Raw genomic sequence first — 20,623 nt, 5'->3', positions numbered from 1 at the left:
TGCTATATATTACACTCTGCTGTAACAGACAATCGATAAGAATGGACACCATTCACACCTCTATGGTCCGTTATAATAGGGGTTTATTGTATTTTTTAAATCAATAGTACCAAGATCTAGCAATGGAAAAAAATCACTAGAATTTGGAGTTTAAGATTGTCCAACTGTGTATCTTGAAAGCTTGCAGCAGATCACAAACCCAATATAGTTTGGGTCATGCTTGACAAACCAAATTGAATTATTTATGTGAAAGTTGTGGAGGAAAACAAATGCTGTGGCTATTTAAGCAGGATTTAAACAAACTGCTCTTGGAGTTGAGCACATTATTTTTGCACATTACTATTGTTAAGTTGCTTATGATAAATGGGGAAAACTCTTGCCCTAGTTTGACACTACTAACTTAGAGTTTCCAGCATGCTATAAGGTTTCTTTTGTGAACATACAGCACAGTGGATAAATTAAACCAATAGTGAGTAAACCAGATGCATGGGTTAATAATCCAGAGGTTGGAATTCAAAATTCAACACATTAGCTATGGAATCTATATTCAGTTCATACTGAATTTTAGAAAGATTATCCAAAAACCAACTAATTATCCTGAAATCCATCAGGTTTGTAAATGTACTCCAGACCTATCCAATGCCCTCTGAAGTAAGCCATTCAGTTCTACCATTACGGCCGTATTCAGAGTTTTAGCACCTTTTCATTTTCTCCACCACAATGAACTATATTGCATTATGCTATAAAACATTAAAAATTTAAACATTAAACATGTTTTATCTCTCAGATAAAACATTAGGATGTCAAACTAATGTTGTCTATTAACAAACATGGAATCACACAGGAACAGAAGACCAAGAGGAAACTTTTTAAAATAATTTCCTTACATTATACATGTTCTCTTTTAAATTCCTTCTTCGGTATTCTACGTTGTCTGTATTATAAATCCTACATCCAACTCTCCCCAAACTGAAAACATATCAATAACTTGAAGCATTAACAAGATACAATTAATAAGCAATAACTAAATACGGTAGATGCTGGAATCTGAAGCAACGAACAATCTGCTGGAGGAACTCAGCAGGTCGAGCAGTATCTGTGGACCGGGGGGGGGGGGGGGGGGGGGAAAGAGGAACTGATGTCCTGACGTAGGATATCAACCCAAAATGTCTACGATCTCTTCCCTTCCCTCACTCCTCCCAAAGGTATTGCTTAACCTGCCAAATTCCTCCAGTAGATTATTTGTTAAAACATTAACCGTTTCTCTTTCCAGAGATTCAGAATTTTCTGCTATTTAAATTTTGTATGTATTTCAGTCCCAAATGATTGCCAACAATCCCCATAGGCCTTCAACACCATACAATTTGCTCCATTGCCCAGAAATGGGCGAGTGGAAAGGTTAATTTTGACGCATCTTATGCAATGTCCAGATGGTCTACTTGACTTCCTCAAAGTAAGGTTTGTCAAAGTCAAATCCAGTACGCAGCAATTCATTTCACATTCAAGTCTGACCTAAAGCATGGCCATAAAATTTCAATATGTTCTTCAGTGTACTTTGGACAAGTAACTATATGGAATAGCTTATTTAAGAGACGAATTTATAGGGACAGAAACTGCATTGACGTGCTTAAACACAATTTTACTGCAGAATTCCCTCTCAATCCCCCTCTACAACTGAAGATATTATCTTGCCTGGGATCATTAATGAGCAAGGAGAGAGAACTAGTAACTAAAAGAAAATTTGTTGTGGAGAGACTCAAAGAAAAATACAATTTTTGCCCTCAAAGCTAAATCTTGCGTTCATCTTGTTTTAGTAACAAGCTGATAGTTTATTCCATTCCAAATGTAATTTTGTAATTATTATACACCTTCTGTTCAAAGTTCACTAGGCTGGAGCAATTAATTCAAGTTCTGCATTTTTGACTTCCATGCTGTACTGAAGGACAAAGTGGAGTAAAGTTTCCAATATAACACCAGCAAATCTCCTTTGGCGTTGTGCACAGGTTAAGACTAATTTAACTGTGGAGGCTGACCAGAAATACATAACAAACACCAGAAGGGATAAATAGATGCAAATATGGGAACAGAGAGAAGGCAACAAAGATTTTAGGGCTTGTAAGAATCCCATAGTGAGCAGGGTGGGGGCTGGAAATTGCCATGTGACAAATCAAGACACTTACAATTAAATCTTGTAACCTTGTTCCCTTGTAGGCCTAGCTTCACATCAGGGGGGCTGACCTCCATGATAATAAACCAAGTTTTGTTATTCTATTAAAATAACAAATATAAAAACATGCAACATAAAGATCCACTAAGATGATTGCAGCAAGTTCTTGAGATCAGAGGTTATTCTTTCTTCAAATCAGGAAGATTTGCCCTCTGCTGGTTTGGAGGAGCACTTACACGATGCAACATCAATGTATCATAAAATTCAGCAAATTAACTGTTACTTCAGACCCACAAATTGATTGAACTATTTGTTTTCTTGGTGATTCTTGTCAAAATATTAAATGTTAAATAAGTCATTGATGGAAGAGACCAAAGTGGTTACGGATAGCCTGGTGCATGCTCTCCGAGTCTTTTGCATTCTCCTTATCACATTATTTTAACAGACGTAAAGCACTTGATTACGGAGTTGCTCGCCTCTCATCTCCACTCCAGACATTTTATCCCAGTTTTCCGCACTACACAATCCCATTTCAAATCTTCTGCAGAAGGGTCTCGACAGAAAACATCATCTATTCCTTTTTTCCCCCCAGAGATGCTTCCTGACCCAGAGTTACTCCAGCATTTTGTGTCTATCTTCAAATCTTCATTATTCATGTTCCAAATTACCCTTTTGTTCCATGGACCTTAATTTTGCGAACATGTTTTGTCGTACTTTGTCAAGGGTCATCAGGAAATCCAGATAAATGATCATTACAGTATTTTTACATCACCTCTTCATTACGATATCACACATATTCTGTTTGGTCAAGTAAGATTTCCATTTATAAACCTGCACTGGCTCTCTGTATATCCCTTTTTGAATAAGGGTACCTCAGTTGATATTTCCCCATTCCTCTGATTTATTTCCTGTATCCAAAATTAAATTAAACTTGTTTGTACTCACCATCCCTATTTTTACATAGTGGCTTAGGATGTACCCCATCTGAAACAGATAACTTATTTACTTTAACTATAGTGAACCTTTCATCTGCCAATTTTCATCCCATCCATTACCTTTTCCACTCTACAGAGATTTTGGCACCATCCTTCCTGGGCAAAGACCAAGTTTAAGGTCTGAAACATAGACAGTCCATTTTCTTCTGCAAATGCTGGCTGACACTCAAGAGTTCCTTGAGCAGGCTGTTTTTCTGCTCAATATTCCAGCATACGCAGCTCCAATCCAAAACTCTCACTAAGTAAGCCAGTCATAATACCCACCTTTATCCTTTAATCACCACGTTGGTCCTTTCTCACCCTTACCCTTCTTATGAACAGTTTAGTATTCATATGCTAATACAGGACCTTTGGGTCCTTGTTTGCCCTTTCTAATTCCCCCATTGTCAAGTCTGATTTTTCTTTCAACCTCCCCTCTCATCTTACTAAACCTGTTTCACGCTTGAACTATTCACCCAATCTGCATCACGTAGCTACTTTTGTTCGATCATGTCAGCTTTCCCCTTTGTCATTCAGTGGTGTCATTGCTTCCCTTGCCTTTCCCTCCTGTGGGACTGCACCTGGAACAAACTGAAAATGGTTTGTCGGGGTTTATGTTGGTCAGATGCCTGCTCATCCCTTTACAGTTAGCTCAGAGGCTTTGTGTCAGATTTCTCCGTTCCTGATTTAAGCCTGTATGATCACTGTTCACAAATGCTCTCACTTCCCCGAAACATGCCCACCTTATTCTCCAGAACCAGATACGGAAATTATTCCCTCTTCACTGGGCTGATCAGAAATTGCCTTCCTTCTTTATCATTTATCACATCATTGATTGGGAAAAGGCAGAATAATTCAATCCCCCAACTCTTGCACACCCAAAACGTTCCTACAGATTTGATCTTCCATGACATGAAATACTGCCGGTAGCATGATAGCTTAAAGGAAAGAAAGCTATCATGCTACTGGCAGTTTTCTTCCCCCAAGCCAAACAAAACATTTTAAAAGAACATTATATGCAGTCATAAACTTAACTTGGTGCTTAAAGAAAGAGCAGTTCCAACAAGTTGAACGACATGAGAGCTGTTATAAGAGTATTTACATCAAGCAAAGGAAGCCCGAATGGAGAAACATCTCTGAAGATGAAGTAGTACATCAAATCGAAGGTATTTATTCACAAAATGCTGGAGTAACTCAGCAGGTCAGGCAGCATCTCGGGAGAGAAGGAATAGATGATGTTTCGGGTCGAGACCCTTCTTCAGACTGATTGTATTCAAAATGTATTCAAAAACATACTATACACAACCCAATAGCTGTATGTAATGATTGTTTGGCTGCCAGCAAATAGATATTTCCAAACTAATGAACAAATTAAGGAACATTTAAGCAATCACTTCCCAGCATGTGTCATGTTAATCCCTCCTGTCATGATACAGTCACTCACATTGGGCTATAATTCTGGAAACTGTTATGTTATCCAGTACCTAAATGAAATAAACCTTTGAGCATTTCAATTTGAAAACAATAACAATTGGCAAGCTTTTTTGAGTGATCTTGGTACTCAAGGCAAGTCCAATCCTGTCCTCGTCTGCAGTTCAAGTACTTTTATGGCTAAGAGGAAGAGCTCATTTCCATGCAGGCTTTTGCGTATACTGGCAGACACTTAACTAAAGTCTCTTACTGTTGTTTGGGAATGACTAATTATTAAGTTAAGTTTAATATCACATGCACAAGTGCAATGGGGTGCAGATACAATGAAACATTTGTTTGCAGCAGCATCACATGCATAAAGACTCAGACAATGGAGTACAGGTACACAAGTCCTTGAAGGCAGCAGGACAGGTGGACAGGGTGGTCAAAAAGGCATATGGGTTACTGGCCTTCATTAGCCGGGGCATCGAATATAAAAGTAGGGGGGTAATGATGGAATTGTACAGAACACTGGTGAGGCCACAGCTGGAGTATTGTGTACAGTTCTGGTCACCACATTATAGAAAGGATGTGATAGCTTTGGAGAGGGTGCAGAGGAGATTCACCAGGATGCTGCCAGGGATGAAGGGCCTCGGCTATGAGGAGAGACTGAGCAGACTGGGGTTGTTTTCCCTGGAGCAGAGAAGGCTGAGAGGGGACATGATCGAGGTGTACAAGATCATGAGGGGCATAGATAATGTAGATGGTGGGGAACTTCTTCCACTGGTGGAAGGTTCAACAACGAGGGGACATAGATAGAGGGTAAGGGAGGGAGGTTTCGGGGGGATGTGAGAAAGAACTTTTTCACCCAGAGGGTGGTTGGAGTCTGGAACTCACTGCCTGGGGTGGTGGTGGAGGCGGGAACACTCACAACGTTTAAGAGGCATTTGGATGGGCACTTGAAATGCTACAACATTCAGGGCTACAGTCCAAATGCGGGAAAATGGGATTAAAATTAGACTGTGTTTGGTAACGGGCGGCGCGGACACGATGGGCCGAAGAGCCTCTTTCTGGGCTGTAGGACTCTACGACTCTATGACAATGCACAAAACATAAGTTATACAAAAATGTCTTGTATAAAGTGTACAAAGATTAAGTATTAGTGCAAAAATACACAAAGAAAAACATGTCCATGTAGTTTATGAGATGGTTGTAGTAGGATGTCAAGGTAGGATTAGGATTGCGCAGATCAGACCTGATAGGAAATATCATATTCATACATATGCTGACACACCCATGTGCAACAGAGAAGAGGCATGACTTAAAATGGGTAAGTGTAGTTAAAATAGTAAAGGAAGAAAATATTAAATGCATCCGAAGATTTTTAAAGAAAGCAAGGACGATTAGAGGCATTGACACGTATATTTAAAATATGAGAAGAGGCTCAGTAGTAAAGGACTGGCAAAATAACCAAGCTAATACTTTTGTTGCAGGAGAGTGGAAAAAAAAAACAGGGAATTATTGACCAGTCAGCGATTTATAGGTGATGGAAAAGATAATGGAATCACTAAGGAGAAAATACAAATATTTAGAAAAATATAATACCAAATAGTCAGCATAGGTTAAAAAGGGAATTACACTTAGCCAGTAATCTTTTGTGGTGGTAGGAGAGAATAGCCAATTGAAATGCAATAGATGCATTTTATGCACATTTTCAAAACAATCACTCTGAAGATGACTAATAATTATGTTTTCAGAATTTTGTGTCTGGAGACAAGTTTCAGAAGAAGTTAGGGCAGCACAGTGGCACAGCTGGTAGAGATGCTGCCTCACAGCGCCAGAGACTGTTTGAATTCTGACTTGGGGTGTTGTCTGTGTGGAGTTTGCATGTTCTCCCCGTGACCCGAGTCTGTGCTGACCAGTGATCCCTGCACACTAACACAATCCTACACACTCTCGGGATAATTTATAATTTTACTGGTGCCAATTAACCTACAAACCTGCAAGTCTTTGGGACGTGGGAGGAGAATTGAGCACCTGGAGAAAACCCACGCAGGTCACCATGAGAACTTACAAACTCCGTATAGACAGCACCCGTGATCAGGATCGAACCCAGGTCTCTGGTGCTGTAAGTCAGCAAATCTACCACTGCATTAATGTGGAAGAGGTTGGCTAGGAGTGTTCCATAAGGCCTGAATTTGGACCACTGCTGGTCCCAATTTATACTAGCAAATTGAAAATAAATTATTTATAATACATACGTATATTTTTAAAAGGAAATAAAAGTGGTTTGGAAGGCGAAGGAAATAAAAACAATATTAATAAATAGCTTTGGAACTATTTAACAGATTCACCTTATCATCCAGCCCAAACCACAAAATGGACATTTCATAAACAATATTAATACGTCCATTATATTTTAGAACCAGAGCACAAAACATTCCACGTGGAGGGGCCAAAATGGTTCAAGCTCATATTTTGGCATAAATATGGCAGCATAGCAGTTTCCATAGCCAATAGCTAACATCCTCCCAATGCATAATTCCATTCATTGTGCCTATCCCCAATGGTACACCTTGTCTAATCCAAACTCAATCAACTTTATCTCCCAGTTGCCTAAATTTCATTTCCTGGCCCTTGAGATGAACACTTTGTAAAATACCCCATCAGGATCCAAAATCCCATTCCAAAATTGTGCATAGGATCTAAATACCAAGTTCAACCTATCCAGGCTTCTTTATTGGTCCAACATCAATGCTGACACTATTATTTGCACCACAGACTCAAAATCCTCAAAATGAATATTGTACATTTCTGGTACAGTCTTGAAGCAAACCATTGGACCAGAATCTGAATGACAGGCAAGTATCAGAAATAAGGAAAAGGAAGAACACACACCTAACCAAACCCAACATATGAAACCTTCTCCATTACTTATATCCAAATCCATGCTTGGAATAGTTCTATTAACATATACTTAGTTTTGCAAAAAGCAATCTCAGTCATTAATATACACATTGATTGAACATACAGTTCTTGAGACTGATAATTACAAATATTCTTAACCCCAAAAAAATCTATTAGGAATATAGACATTCCCATATTCCAAGACCATAATTTCCCCTTTATTTACAGAAACATTGGTCGAAGGAAACAAACTCATAGTTTCCCACTATCTGAATTTTATGTTTCAATAAGATACTTCTTAGTCTTCAGATATCACTATTTCTCTTCAAAAGACAGTTCATTAGTCCAATGATATGATTCTCCAAGGCAAGGATTTTTTTCCTATTAAAAGACAGAAAACACTACATAACGGCAACAAGATGTATTACATCTATACTCCAATTTCCTGTATGAAAGAAAACGTGGCATTTCATTCACAACTGTAGTAGGATCAGGATATTAATTTGGTGTGCAGATTCCTCCAAACGCCACAACTACCACAAAAGTTATTTCCACTCCTTCGTCCAAAAGTGGATATCTTTTACATTCTTTCATTATTTTTATTGGCTGCTGTTATTATGCTTCAACTGCCACTTTCCTGACAGTCAGTTAAAATGTACTATATCCCTCCATACCCTCCACACAGCTTACCTAGCCTGATACCATGAGCAAAACTGGTTATTGTATTCAATTCCCTCATCCAAATCACTGATCTAAAGTGTCATGGCCCAAGCATTGATTTTGTGGCATTCTACTTGTTACATCCTGCTAATTTGAAGAATTATTTTCAGGTTTTTTTCCCCCATTGATAAACAAATTCTCAATCAATGAAGATTTATTACTTACCACTCCTTAATCCCAATGTTATCTCCTTTGTGGCATCTTTGCAAATACCAATAGAAAATCCAGGTAGATGCATTTATTCCCCTTGACCTATCTGCTCGTTTTTTTCAGACTGACATTAACTATTGGATTCTTCAAACAGAATTTGTTTGTAATGAAGACATAAAGTCCGATTATCCACCAGCTTCCGTTTTCCAGCTTTTTTCCCCCTTACACCAGTCAGTCTGAAGGAGGGTCCTGAATCAAAGTATCACCTGTCCATTCCACCCACAAATGTGCCTGACCCACTGAGTTCCTCCAACAATTTGTATTTTGCTAAAGCCTGACTACTTCTGATTGTACTTCTACTACTTCTGTTACTACATATTTCAGCAGCTTTTCAATTATTAATGACAAGCTAACTGCCCTTTTCTCCAATTCCTTTTTCCATCCTTTGTTGAATAGCAGCATTACAATTGTTATCTTTCAATCTACTGGGACTATTCTAGAATCTAGGAAATTTTAGAAGATCAAAATCAATGCATCTACATATCTGTAGCCCCTTGTTTTTAAAATAATACCTAGTTAACAGGGGATGTTTGATATGTACAGGAGAAATAATGAAATTGTACCTTAAAGTCAGTACCACACTAAAACAGGCCCTTTGGCCCATCTTGTCCAAACTGATCAAATTGGGCTGGTCCCGTTTGCCTGCATTTGGCCCATTCCCTCTAAGCCTTTCCAATCCATATAACTGCCCAAACACCTTTTAAAAGTTGTAATTGTGTCCACTTCTATCGTTTCCTTGGAGGCTCATTCTAGCTACTGACTACCCTCTAAGTAAAAATACTACTCAAGGTCCCTCTAAGATCTTTCCCCTCTCACCTTAAGCACATGGCCTCTAGTTTTATAATGCTCTACCATGGGGAAAAGACAATAAGCATGCACTTAACCTTTGTTCTCATGATCTTGTACACCTCAAGAAAGGTCACCGTTCAGCCTACTACACTCCAAAGAAAAATGTTCCAGCCTATCCAACCCTATACTCAAGCACTCAAGCCCAGGTAACATCCTGCTAAATCACTAATGCACCCATTCCAATGTAATGACATCCTTCCTAAAGCTCGGTGACTAGAACTGCACACAGTACTCCAAGAGTAGTCTTACCCACGACTTGTACCCTACATTTAGTTTAATTTTATCCAAACTTTTGTACTTGGTACCCTACACAACGAAGGCAGCATGCCGAGCTCCTATTTCACTATGTTGTCCATCTGACTTATCATTTTTAGGGAACCATGAAGATGTACTTCCAGATCTCCCAGTCTGCAACGCACTCCATGGCTCTACCATTTACTGTGCAAGTTATGCCCTGATTTGACAAATCAAAGTGCATCACATCACACATGTTAGAGTTAAATTCCATGTGTCATTCCTTGTCCCACTTTCCCAACTGATTTTGATAAGGTCATAAGGAATAGGAGTAGAATTAGTCCATTCGGTCTATCGTCTACTCTGCCATCGTCTACTCTGCCATTCAATCATGGCTGATCTATCTCTCCCTCCTAACCCCATTCCCCTGCCTCCCCCACCCCCCATAACCTCTGATACCTGATGTAGATCCTATTGTAAACTTAGATATCCTTCCTCATTGTCTGCTATTCCACCAGTTTTGCTGTTATCTACAAATTTACTAATAGCGCTAACTATGTTGCCATCCAAATCGTTGGCAACAGTAGACCCAGCACCAGCTTTTGCAGCACACCACTGGTCACTGGACAAGCAGAAAACAACACTGCACAACTACCCTTTGATTCCTTCCTCCAAGCCAATTTTGAATCCAATTGGCTTGCTCACCTTGGTTTCTATGTGATCTAATCGTCCAAACAACCCTTCCATTCATACCCTTGTCAACAGCCTTTCCAAAGTCTATATAGACAATGTGCACTGCTCTGCCCTCATCAATCCTCTTGGTGACCTCTTCAAAAAATATTTCTCAAAACCCAAAACGTATCTGAACTGAATTTATATTTTGTCAATCTATTTTCATTCTTTGCTCGTTTATAAAATTCCTCTCAAAAGGTCAGACTTATTATTTTTATCATTGGCATTTCATTTAATTTCAACTAGGAGCATCAGAAATAGGGTCAGGAGTCAGCCAAAACCTGCACTATTGTTTATTGAGATCCTGGTTGAAATTCTAGGACACCACTATTGTTCAGCATTATCCCCAATGAACAGACATCTGTTGATCGGTGTTGCATTAACAAAATAACTTGAGCTTCCACAGACTCTTTGGTTGAGAATTTGAAAAGTTTCTTCAATCTGAAAAAAACTGGCGACGGTGAATTTAGAATAGGATTCAGATACGAGAGGTTCAGGAACAAAAAGCAAAAATGAATGTTTAAATATAATATCCGGTTGTGATGCTTTAGACTAGACTGCAATCGAAAAATGAAGGTCATTATTGAAGAAAGCATCAGGCGGCCAGGCGAACAATTACAAGCAAGAACGAGAACAAGGAAGGAGACACGTGGGAATGGAACTAGATTGCATTGGGAATAAACACCATCATAAACAGATTATGATGTGACGGATATGCAATTCATTATTGAAGAAGTTCTCCTCCTCCCTTCGACGAGAGTTTAGCAACATGCTCTCTCGCTGCTCCCCCTCTGTGATTTCCCCTGCCCTCCTACTCTACGACCACATCTTGACCCAGACTCGCTATTTGTCCCGCCCCCCCTGACATCAATCTGAAGAAGGGTCTCGACCCGAAACGTCACCCATTCCTTCTCTCCCGAGATGCTGCCTGACCTGCTGAGTTACTCCAGCATTTTGTGAATAAATCATTATTGTTAACCTTTAGTTGGAGATAAGAAACTATAATGCATGTGTGTTTTCCAATGCTACTTCAGCAAGAAAACACTAATGGTGTCAAACCATTCAGTTAAAAGTATAGGAACAATGATTGAAGTTACTGATGGCAAGCCAGTGCAGTACAATTTCTCAAAAGTACTGCAAGTGGCTGAGTGATTTCCCTTACCACCTCCAAGGGAGGTAACGACCAGATACACATGAAAATGCATTAAAGTTATAATGCCTCACTAGAAAGGAGCAGAATAGGACAATAAATGGATCCATCACTGAAGGATGGGCATTTATAGACATCAAAAATAGAAAGCAAAGTAAAAAATAAATATATTTTCTCAATTGCAAATATTCTTTCCATATCCCTTGCTTCCTTTCATAGAGATATACACTGTTTACTTACCTTTTACCACAGCCCTAACTGGAACCCATCTCAGTTCATGGCAAGTGGATAGCAGGTGCATCAACACTTACTAGGCCACCAGAGACTTTAAATTAGCTTTCAGGGTTACTTATCCATTCCTCATCAATGGAAGAAGCAGGTGGTGTCAGTTGAAATGGTGGAACACTGCCAGTAAAGGTTCATAAAACAAAACACTGGAGAAATTACAGAGAACGGTTCAAAAAAATATTGTGCTTTATATTCCCTCGTTATAGTATACAGATAAACATCCAGATTCCCCCCAAACTTGATCCAATGCTCAGTGCCTGCAGGTTTTTCAAGTCACCCACATTCTGACTTGGAAATATTTCATTGCCTCTTTATTGTTGTTGTCCTGTCTAAATCATTCGTGTTTAGACAGCACTATGCGAGTAATGTCATCAGAGGGACAGAGCTATTCAAGACAGTGGCACACCTCCATCTTTTAAAAATGTAATTAGGAGATCTGTGGGAAATACTGGTCTTGCCAATCAATTCCCACTTAAAATAAAACAGGTTTGTTAATCTGAGCAAATAGAGATCTGTCGGATCAGGCATTCTGTTAATACATGGTGAAACAAGAAATGGCAATCTCAGGCAAAACACTAAGTGCTGGAGTAACTCAGCGGGTCAGGCAGCATTTGTGGAGCTGGAATCTTGAGCTAAGAAAATTACCCCTCACTTTCCCTCCCCTTCCTCCTCTCTGTGCCCCACCCAGGTGTACAGCCATTTCTCCACTATCCTGCTCCCCCTTTCCCCATCCGCTAAGTCTGAAGAAGGTTCCCGATGCAAAATGTCACCTAACCATGTCCTCCAGGGATGCTCTCTGACTCACTGTGTTACTCTTGCACTTTGTGTTTGTGTTCGATATATGAAGCAGTCCCTACAGATCCTCACCAATGGGTCACGCTTATCTTATCAACTAGAAGTCCTTCAACACAACACCGAGCAACCACATTACTCATCCAAGTCCACCAGCTCCATACATTGCCTCTGTAGTTATGTTCACATTGCAACATGCAGCAATAACTGTTTATATATCATGGAATACTAATGCAGGACAGTGGCTGACACTTACCTCCTGGAACAGCAGCTCAAGTGATTGTATTTTCTGAAGTACACTGTGCACATATCTGTGAGCATTTATATTCCAGGAACCATAGTACAGTACAGGAACAGGCCCTTTGGTGCAAAATGTCAGTGCCGAACATGAGGAAAAGTTAAAATACTTTCCACTGCCTGCATGTGATCAACATTCCTCCATTTTCTGCATATCCATGTGCCTAAAGCTTAGTTCAGTGTAGAGAATAAACATGAAAGTAGGCTCTTCGGCCCACCCTGTCGAGTTGACCATTGATTCACACCAGTTCTATGTAATCCCCCTTTGCATCCACTATGGGCAATTTTCCGAGGCCAATTAACCTACAAACCCACAAGTCTTTGGGATGTGGGAGGAAACTGGAGCATGCCTTAGAAAGCCATGTGGTCACATGGAGACCGTCAAACTCCACTCAGACAGCTCCCGAGATCAGGATCGAATCTGGGTCTCTGGAGCCACAAGGCAGTTGCTCTACTAGATGTGCCAACCAAGGCACATGAAGCAAAGTTAAAAATAATCTCTGCTGCCTGCATGTGCCCCACATCCTTCCATACCAATGTGACTATCTAAAAGCCTCTTAAATGCCACTATGGTATCTGCCTCCACCACCACCTTTAGCAGTGTGTTCTCAGCACCCACCACGGCGTATAAAGAAACAAGGCCTGTACATCTCCTTTACACTTTTTCCTCTAGTGTTTGACATTTCCACCCTGGGAAAAAAAGTTTCCCAAAGTTTTGCCTGTCTATCCCTTTCATAGTCTTCCTTAATCAGGTTTCCACTCAGGCCGACACTCCAGGGAAAACAATACGAGCCTGACCAAACTCTCCTTACAACTAATACGCTCTAATTCAGGCAGCTTTCTCATAAAACTCTGCTGCACCATCTCCAAAGCCTTCATAAGGTAATCAACCCTTTATGATACATCACAATGATAACAAACATACACCATGCCTGCCATCAATGGCTTGAGATTGAAGCGTTTGATTTAGAGTCAAGGTTACAGAGTACATGAACAGGCCAACTCACCCACGCTGACCAAGTTGTCTTCCTGAGCTAGTTCCACTTGCCTGCTTTTGGCCCATATCCCTCTAAACCTTTCTGAACCATGTACTTTTCCAAATATCTTTAAATTGTTGTAATTGTACCCACATTTACCACTTCCTCAGGTAGTTTGCTCCATATACCCAGCACCCTCTGGTGAATAACCTGCCTCTGGTTCCCTTTAAATCTTTCCCCTCTCACTTTAAACTCTAGTTTTAGACTTCCCTACCTTGAGAGAAGTAAAAAAGGCCAACTATCCACCTATGGCCCTCAATTTTGCATGAGCCCTATAAGGTCTACAGTCCAATAGAGCACGAACTCTACAGTCCCAGTACATCCAGTCTCTCCTTATCACTTAAGTGCTCCTGTCCTAGCATTAGCTTTGTGAATCCTCTCTCCATCCCCTCTATCTTAATTACCTCCTTCTTAAAAGTATGGCAGCCAAAGAGGACAGTTTTCCTGGTGCGGTTTCACTAATGCCTTGTACATGTGTGACGTGAATTCTCAACTCTTATCCTCAATGCCCCTGCTGAAGATGACACACATGGCCTACACCTTCACCACCTTGTCCACCTGCATTCAGGGAACTATGTACTTGTACACCAAGGTCTCTCTGATCTGCAACACTCCTCAGGACTCAACCAGTCACTGTCAATATCTTGCCCAGGTTAACTTCCCAATTCATGATGCATGTCCTGCCCTGATTCTATGAGATACAAACATTCTCATCAGAAAAATTTTAAAAGACAACTGTTTAAGTTAAGACAAGAATAACCTTACTGGAATAGCGAGAATGCTTACTCAAGAGAAATGTACAAATAAGTTTCAGTCCTCACAAACATGTCAGAGCGAACTGCAAACCACTAAAATCAATTACAGCAAGTCATTTCATTAACATAATCAGGGATTTCTCTGTCAAAAGTTCATGATCAGTGCAGATGGCCTTGTATAGCAGCATGTGAAAGATTATTAACTATCATTAGGTTCATCTGCCTTCGGACATAGCTTTTTCTCTACTGTTTTATTAATAAGTACAGACCAAATGGGAGCTCCATGAGAATAGCTGACTGGCTTGCAAAACAGTCACGTGCACAGCAGCACACTGCTACTGATATTGGCTATTCGGAAGCAAAGCAGTGTGCTCAAAGAATTACTTATGTATATTGCAAGTTTACACAAATCACCTATTACACAAGTCAGGGAGTGCCTGTACTTTACGGGAAGTTAACATTGGGACCCGCTAAGCGTTACGTCCATACAAGCCTCACAGGCCAGCAGAAGGTACAGATAGCTTGTCGCTGCCAAGAAACTCTGGATCGGCATGTCCATCAATTATTCTACGTTACTTTGTTAATTGAGAAGGCATTGTTATCCATGGCAGCATATGGCTGTCATCAGTTGAAGTTGATGCCGATAATTTATCTCCAAGAAACTATCCTTGATTCTGCATTCATCTTCAAATATATCTTACCCAAGTCTGTTTAGAATGAAATCTTTGAAAAGCATACATTTTGTTGATACTAATTACAAAGCCCAATTACCAGGGAAATCCCTTCCATGAACACGAACTTTGCTGTGAAATATATTTTTTAAACCACAGGGCCCACAAAGGGACTTTTTAAAATATTGATATAAGCACCAAAGAAGTAGTACAAGCTCCCCATAAAACTTGAATCTTTCTGACAAAAATACTACAATTTGCATTGTAACTTGCCTAAAATTGTTGGCCAGAAGCATGTTTTTTTAATGCACAAGGGGGTGTGAGTGGGTCCATATCCCATGTATTGTGTATAGTGTTGGTTCCCTAATTTAATGATGTTCATGCATTAAAAACAATTCGAACTTCAGGTTTACTAGATGAATACAAAGAATGGGCAAGGTGGCACAAGATGAATAGTGGACAGGTTAAGGGTTGCATCTGCTGCAGTTTAGAAATGTGAGAGTGGATGATTGGAAAAATAGCCGTTCCCAAATATCTTTTGACACCTATTTCCAAGCAAATTTCAAATCCAATTGGCAAGCTCACTTTGGATTTCCGCACCCTCCAATCTTTCACACCAGCCTATCATGCACGATTTTGCTAAAGTCTATAAAGACAATATTTACTCTCCTGCCCTCATCAACCTTTTCAAAAATCTCTATCAAATTTGTGAGACACAATCTCCCATGCACAAAGCTATGCTGACTATTCCTAATCAACCCGTACTTAATCCAAATGTGGCCAGATTCTATTCTCAAGAATCCTCTCCAACAACTTTCCCCACCACTTCCCTTTAATTCGCTGGCTTGACCTTGCTGCTCTTCTTAAATAACAACATTACCCACAGCTCAGTCCTCCAGAACTTCATCTGTGGTAAAAGATGATGTAAATCTCTCTGAAAATGCCTCCATAATATCCCCCCTAGCTTCCCACAAGGTCAGAAGATGCATTTGGTCAGATCTTTGGATTTATCATATGAACTTTGAACTTACCATGAACTTTATAACTGCCAATCTCTTGGTAATTTGTATCTAGTCTAGGACTGCACAATTCCTATGCCTCTCATTTTAGGGGTCTTGAAGGCACGGATGTGGGGAAGGTCTTAAAACATGAACTAAAAACAAGGCATACTAAAATCAAGGAGTCAGCCAATTAACACGAAGGAGGCTTTTTTTTCCTTCGATGATTGGGAACCTACTCTCTTCACCAATGGGTAGCAGAAAGAGTGTACTTAAATATATGCAAGGCAGGGTTGGGTGGATTCTGGATAAGGGAAAAGAAAAATCATCATGGGCAAAAGAAAATACAGAGGCAAGGTTAGTCAAGTCAGCCATGATCTTATTAACTGGAAGACAGACTTGCGTGGCTGACCCAATTCATATGTTCACATAAAGTTCTTAAATCCAACCAGGATTATCAGACTCTTCATATTCTTGACATCAAACACTTAATATTTTTGACGTACATATGGACAGGATATACAGGACATCAGTGTACATCAACTTTGGAAAGTTCCTGTTAACAGAATGTGCACTTGCTCACTTAGAGGTACAGGGTTGTCTCTTTATTTTATGATTTACAAGACGACTTAGGTCAAGTGTGGCAGTTACACCTGAATCAGAAACGCAGGGTTTGCACACAGCATTCAATGGTTTAGTAAATGGAGTGACATTCTCAGGCTTTGAATTCCGGGTTCATATTTATGTAGGTGTTTTTCCTGCAAGGTATAGATGCCTCCTTTCTCATTGTGAGCACTTCAAAATAACCTACAAACATAAAGAGGAATAGATGCATAACAGCCATGGAGTGACTTGATAAAAAAAAAAGCTAGTCAGTCAGTTGGATCAACAATCCTTTCAGTACTTTCTACGTACCTCAGGGAAAATGTGTGATGATGCATAAACATTTTTAATCTAAAAAGATAATCTGTTCATGTTTCCACAAATACAAATAGATCATGAGTGATTGTACAAGAGTGGTTGTACAAAAAAACTTGAAGAAATGTTTTCAGATGTGTTGTGAGCTGTAGGTAAGAGTGGGGAGAGACGAGGATATGAAAGTTGCAAATAGAATGTTAATCATTTCTGATTTGATGTCAATTTTGAGTGAGTTTTCAAATGGGGGAATTTGAAAACTATATTTGATTCAGTGAATTGGCAAAATCAGGCAAGCAAGTTAAATTCCCCGTACAGTCACGACCCAGCAAGGGCACATCAGAACTGTTGATGTAAAAGCACAGCTCCACTAAGAATTCCCTCAAAGTCAAACAATCCAACCACACTCATTAACCAAAATAATCCCTGCAAACAAAAACTCTGATAAGAGAATGGATAGGCTAGGTGAGGTGCTTTTTCCTTGAAGCAAAGGAGGCCGACATGTGACATAGAGGTATATAACATTACAAACATCTTAGGGAAGGTAGATAACCAGTATCTGTTTCTCATGATAGGGGTGGCTAAAATTAGACACAAGTTTAAGTTTAAGGTGTGTCTTTAAAGGGGATCGGAGGGGTAAATCCCCCCCACCCCCCACAAAGAATAGTTGGCATCAGGAATGCAGTGCCAGAAGAAGCAGAAACAATAGCAACATTTAAGCAACGTCTTGACAAGTACTTAAATGAACAAATAATCAAGTGATATGTAATTAAAGTAGGCAAGGGGAATTGGCCATGGAAATGCATAATGGTCAGAATAGACGCGATGGGCCGAACAGCCAGTCTCTGTTCTCCAACTATGGCTCTATGACAACGATGACTCAAGGTGATGGAGGAGTACTAACATTTTCCATTTCTGAACCCCCGAAAAAAGATCACTCGCTCAGATAAATGAAAACCGGAAAAACTAATAAAAGGATTGTCAGGTTCAGAAACTTCAGTGACTTGATTTTTCTATTAAAGCAGATTTTTTTTTCGGGGAAGAGAAAAATGGTCAACTTTCTGATATTCCGCGTTAAAAACAAAGAGGTTAAAAAAAACAAAATAAATTTCGAGAACTTTGCTCCAAAATATATATATATATTTTTAAATAGACGCTGCAAACTAGGCAATTACAGACCAGTTGAGACCTCTTCACCGTGCCCAAAGCAAACCGAACTCCGGAAGAAAAGGCGAGCAGGATTTCGCTATCTACTTTTTGGTCGCGCTGTGTCAATCGAGCGGCTCCACCTAGGAAACAGAGGGAGGGGAGAGGGGAGGAGAGGACAGAGGGAGGGGGAGGAGAGGACAGAGGGAGGGGGAGGAGAGGACAGAGGGAGGGGGGGAGGGGGAGAGGGGAGAGGGAGAGGGGAGAGGGAGAGGGGAGGGGGAGGGGGGGAGAGGGAGGGAGGGGGGGAGGGGACGGAGGGAGGGGACAGAGGGAGGGGACAGAGGAGAGGGAGCGGACAGAGGGCTATCTGCTGACATTGCAGTCGCGACCCTGGCTTGACGGCGAGTGAGCAGCCAGTCAAACAATAAACAGGTACAACGGTCAGCTTTGGGTTGTGCTCGAACCGTGTAATGTAAACGACGCAAATGTGCTGATTAAATGGTGGCGAAAAGTAAGAACGCCATACTTTGTTGTTTTAAGGCAAGCGCTCCCCTTTTATCTCCCCCCTCCCCTCAAATTGCACGAGTCGTGTCTGAGTGTGGGTTTTTAAAGTTATAGTTAGTCATGTAAATGCCTCCTTTACCTGACTTGTTGTTTTCCCCCAAATCGATGGCATTCACCTCGCCGCCTCAAAGACAGTTATCCAATGTGCGCTTCAGATAAACCACTTATGACTGGTTTCCTGAAGTCATTAGCAGTTCTAACACTTCACATGAGATAAGAAATCCACTGCATTAAAGGGCCCCGAGCAGCCCTGTTTATTTTGCCGACACAAATGTTGAGTGCTTCATGTTCAGAACCCTTCATCTTGAAGTTCACCAGCCCGATTCGCACGTTTACGATATTTGTTATCAGAAATGTTATAATTGCGATGCAGTCCAATCCTGCCGTTTCCGTTCGGAGGATTCATTTCCACGATAACCTCTGCACCCCTTGCCTTGCAGCAGTTTTTATTTTTCTTCAGTGACTCCTGGTTTTTCTTCAGTCTGAAGAAGGGTTTCGACCCGAAACATCACCCATTCCTTCTTTCCTGAGATGCTGCCTGACCTGCTGAGTTACTCCAGCATTTTGTGAAATAAATACCTGGCTTTCTTTATGTCAGTCGGGTTTACATATTAATTAGGTGGGTAAAAAACATGCTCAAAAACCTGTTCTGAATTGTTTGAAACCCCATGGGCTGTGTCTGTTGGTCCGTAATGGGGCGTTACGTTAAGGCTGGTGGGTTCGACGATTTGAGAAGATTGCTGGGGCTCATGTTGTCGACCTCCCTCCCTCCCTGTGGTGCCTTGTCAACTGATATCTCAAATGCGTCAGGCGAACGACAACAAACAGAGACAGCAGAAGCAGAGCCTCAAACGCAAGAAGAAGACCGCCATGTGGTTATATCACGTTGCATTGTATGAACTATGGTTATTCTAAAGTTATTAGGCGGACCGCTACCAATAAAATGTAAATTGTATACTTGAAGCTCCTTGTCATAAATAATTGAGAACGCAGTTCAAGGGAACGCAGAAATGTGCTACCAACCAGCAATCCAGCGATGCTGTCATTTAATCTGAGGCGATTTTCTTTACCCTTTGGTGATCTCCAGTCGTTCATATCTCAAATGCGTCAAATCCAAACCCGGAAATCCCGAGCCTTTCACTCTCACACTGAGCATCACCCACTTGGCTTTTATTAGCGAAGTCTCTTATAATCTGCATGCCTCTCTTGTGATTTATTATTGACCATTGCTTTGATTGTGTGTATGTTGTCCAGAACTGCACAAAGAGTTCAATTGTAGAGTAGTGGTTAATACACTGGTCGAGCGGCCAGAGTTCAAGGCGACTGATTCGGAGGCATCGCTGTGGCAAATGGGAAATGTAAGTTTATGTCATTAAGTAAACAAGGATTTTTCTTTTAAAAGTGACCAATCTTAGCAACAATAACACAACACGTTTGTTTCATTGGTGTGTTTCGGGGAAGGAATTCTGTCATTCTTAAGATGTCTGGCCAAACTCACCATTGTAGTTGATTCTCAGTACATACATCAATCATTAGGTGTAAAGAACAAACACTGGCATTAGCAACGATCACCACATCTCATGAACGATTTAAAATTTAAAAATGGATCGAGTCCAGTTTATTGTCATCTGCATAACTACTGTGAGGTACAATGAAAAATCATGTTTGCAGCAGCAGCACGTGCACATGGATTCGGACAAATGCGTAAATACAAATTGCACACATTTCTCAAAGAATGAAGACTGAAGAAATTGTTACGGTGATGAGTCAGCGTACGGGAAAGAGATAAAGACACCTGGTTGAG

General features: G+C 40.5%; 1 protein-coding gene across 9 annotated transcripts in view; it reads right to left on the bottom strand.

Annotated features, from left to right (window-relative positions):
* LOC144598934 (type 2 lactosamine alpha-2,3-sialyltransferase-like) overlaps nt 1-19,974 on the bottom strand; it is a 55,704-nt gene extending 35,730 nt beyond the window's left edge. For 2 of the 9 annotated variants that reach the window (XM_078409561.1, XM_078409566.1), the window contains exon 1: nt 18,286-18,381. Coding sequence is in view for 4 of the 9 variants with exons in the window: in XM_078409560.1 (XP_078265686.1) it covers nt 19,890-19,914 (25 nt within the window). In the remaining 5 variants the exon portion in view is untranslated. Of the gene's footprint in view, nt 1-887; nt 1,045-18,285; nt 18,382-18,898; nt 19,664-19,889 lie in introns of those variants that run through there. The other 7 variants (XM_078409562.1, XM_078409567.1, XM_078409560.1 and 4 more) reach the window with 6 other exon arrangements.
* Between the last annotated feature and the right edge of the window lie 649 nt (nt 19,975-20,623).

Source organism: Rhinoraja longicauda, chromosome 12 (genome assembly GCF_053455715.1).
Source record: "Rhinoraja longicauda isolate Sanriku21f chromosome 12, sRhiLon1.1, whole genome shotgun sequence".
Lineage (NCBI taxonomy): Eukaryota > Metazoa > Chordata > Chondrichthyes > Rajiformes > Arhynchobatidae > Rhinoraja > Rhinoraja longicauda.
This window is presented reverse-complemented; position numbering and strand designations above follow the sequence as displayed.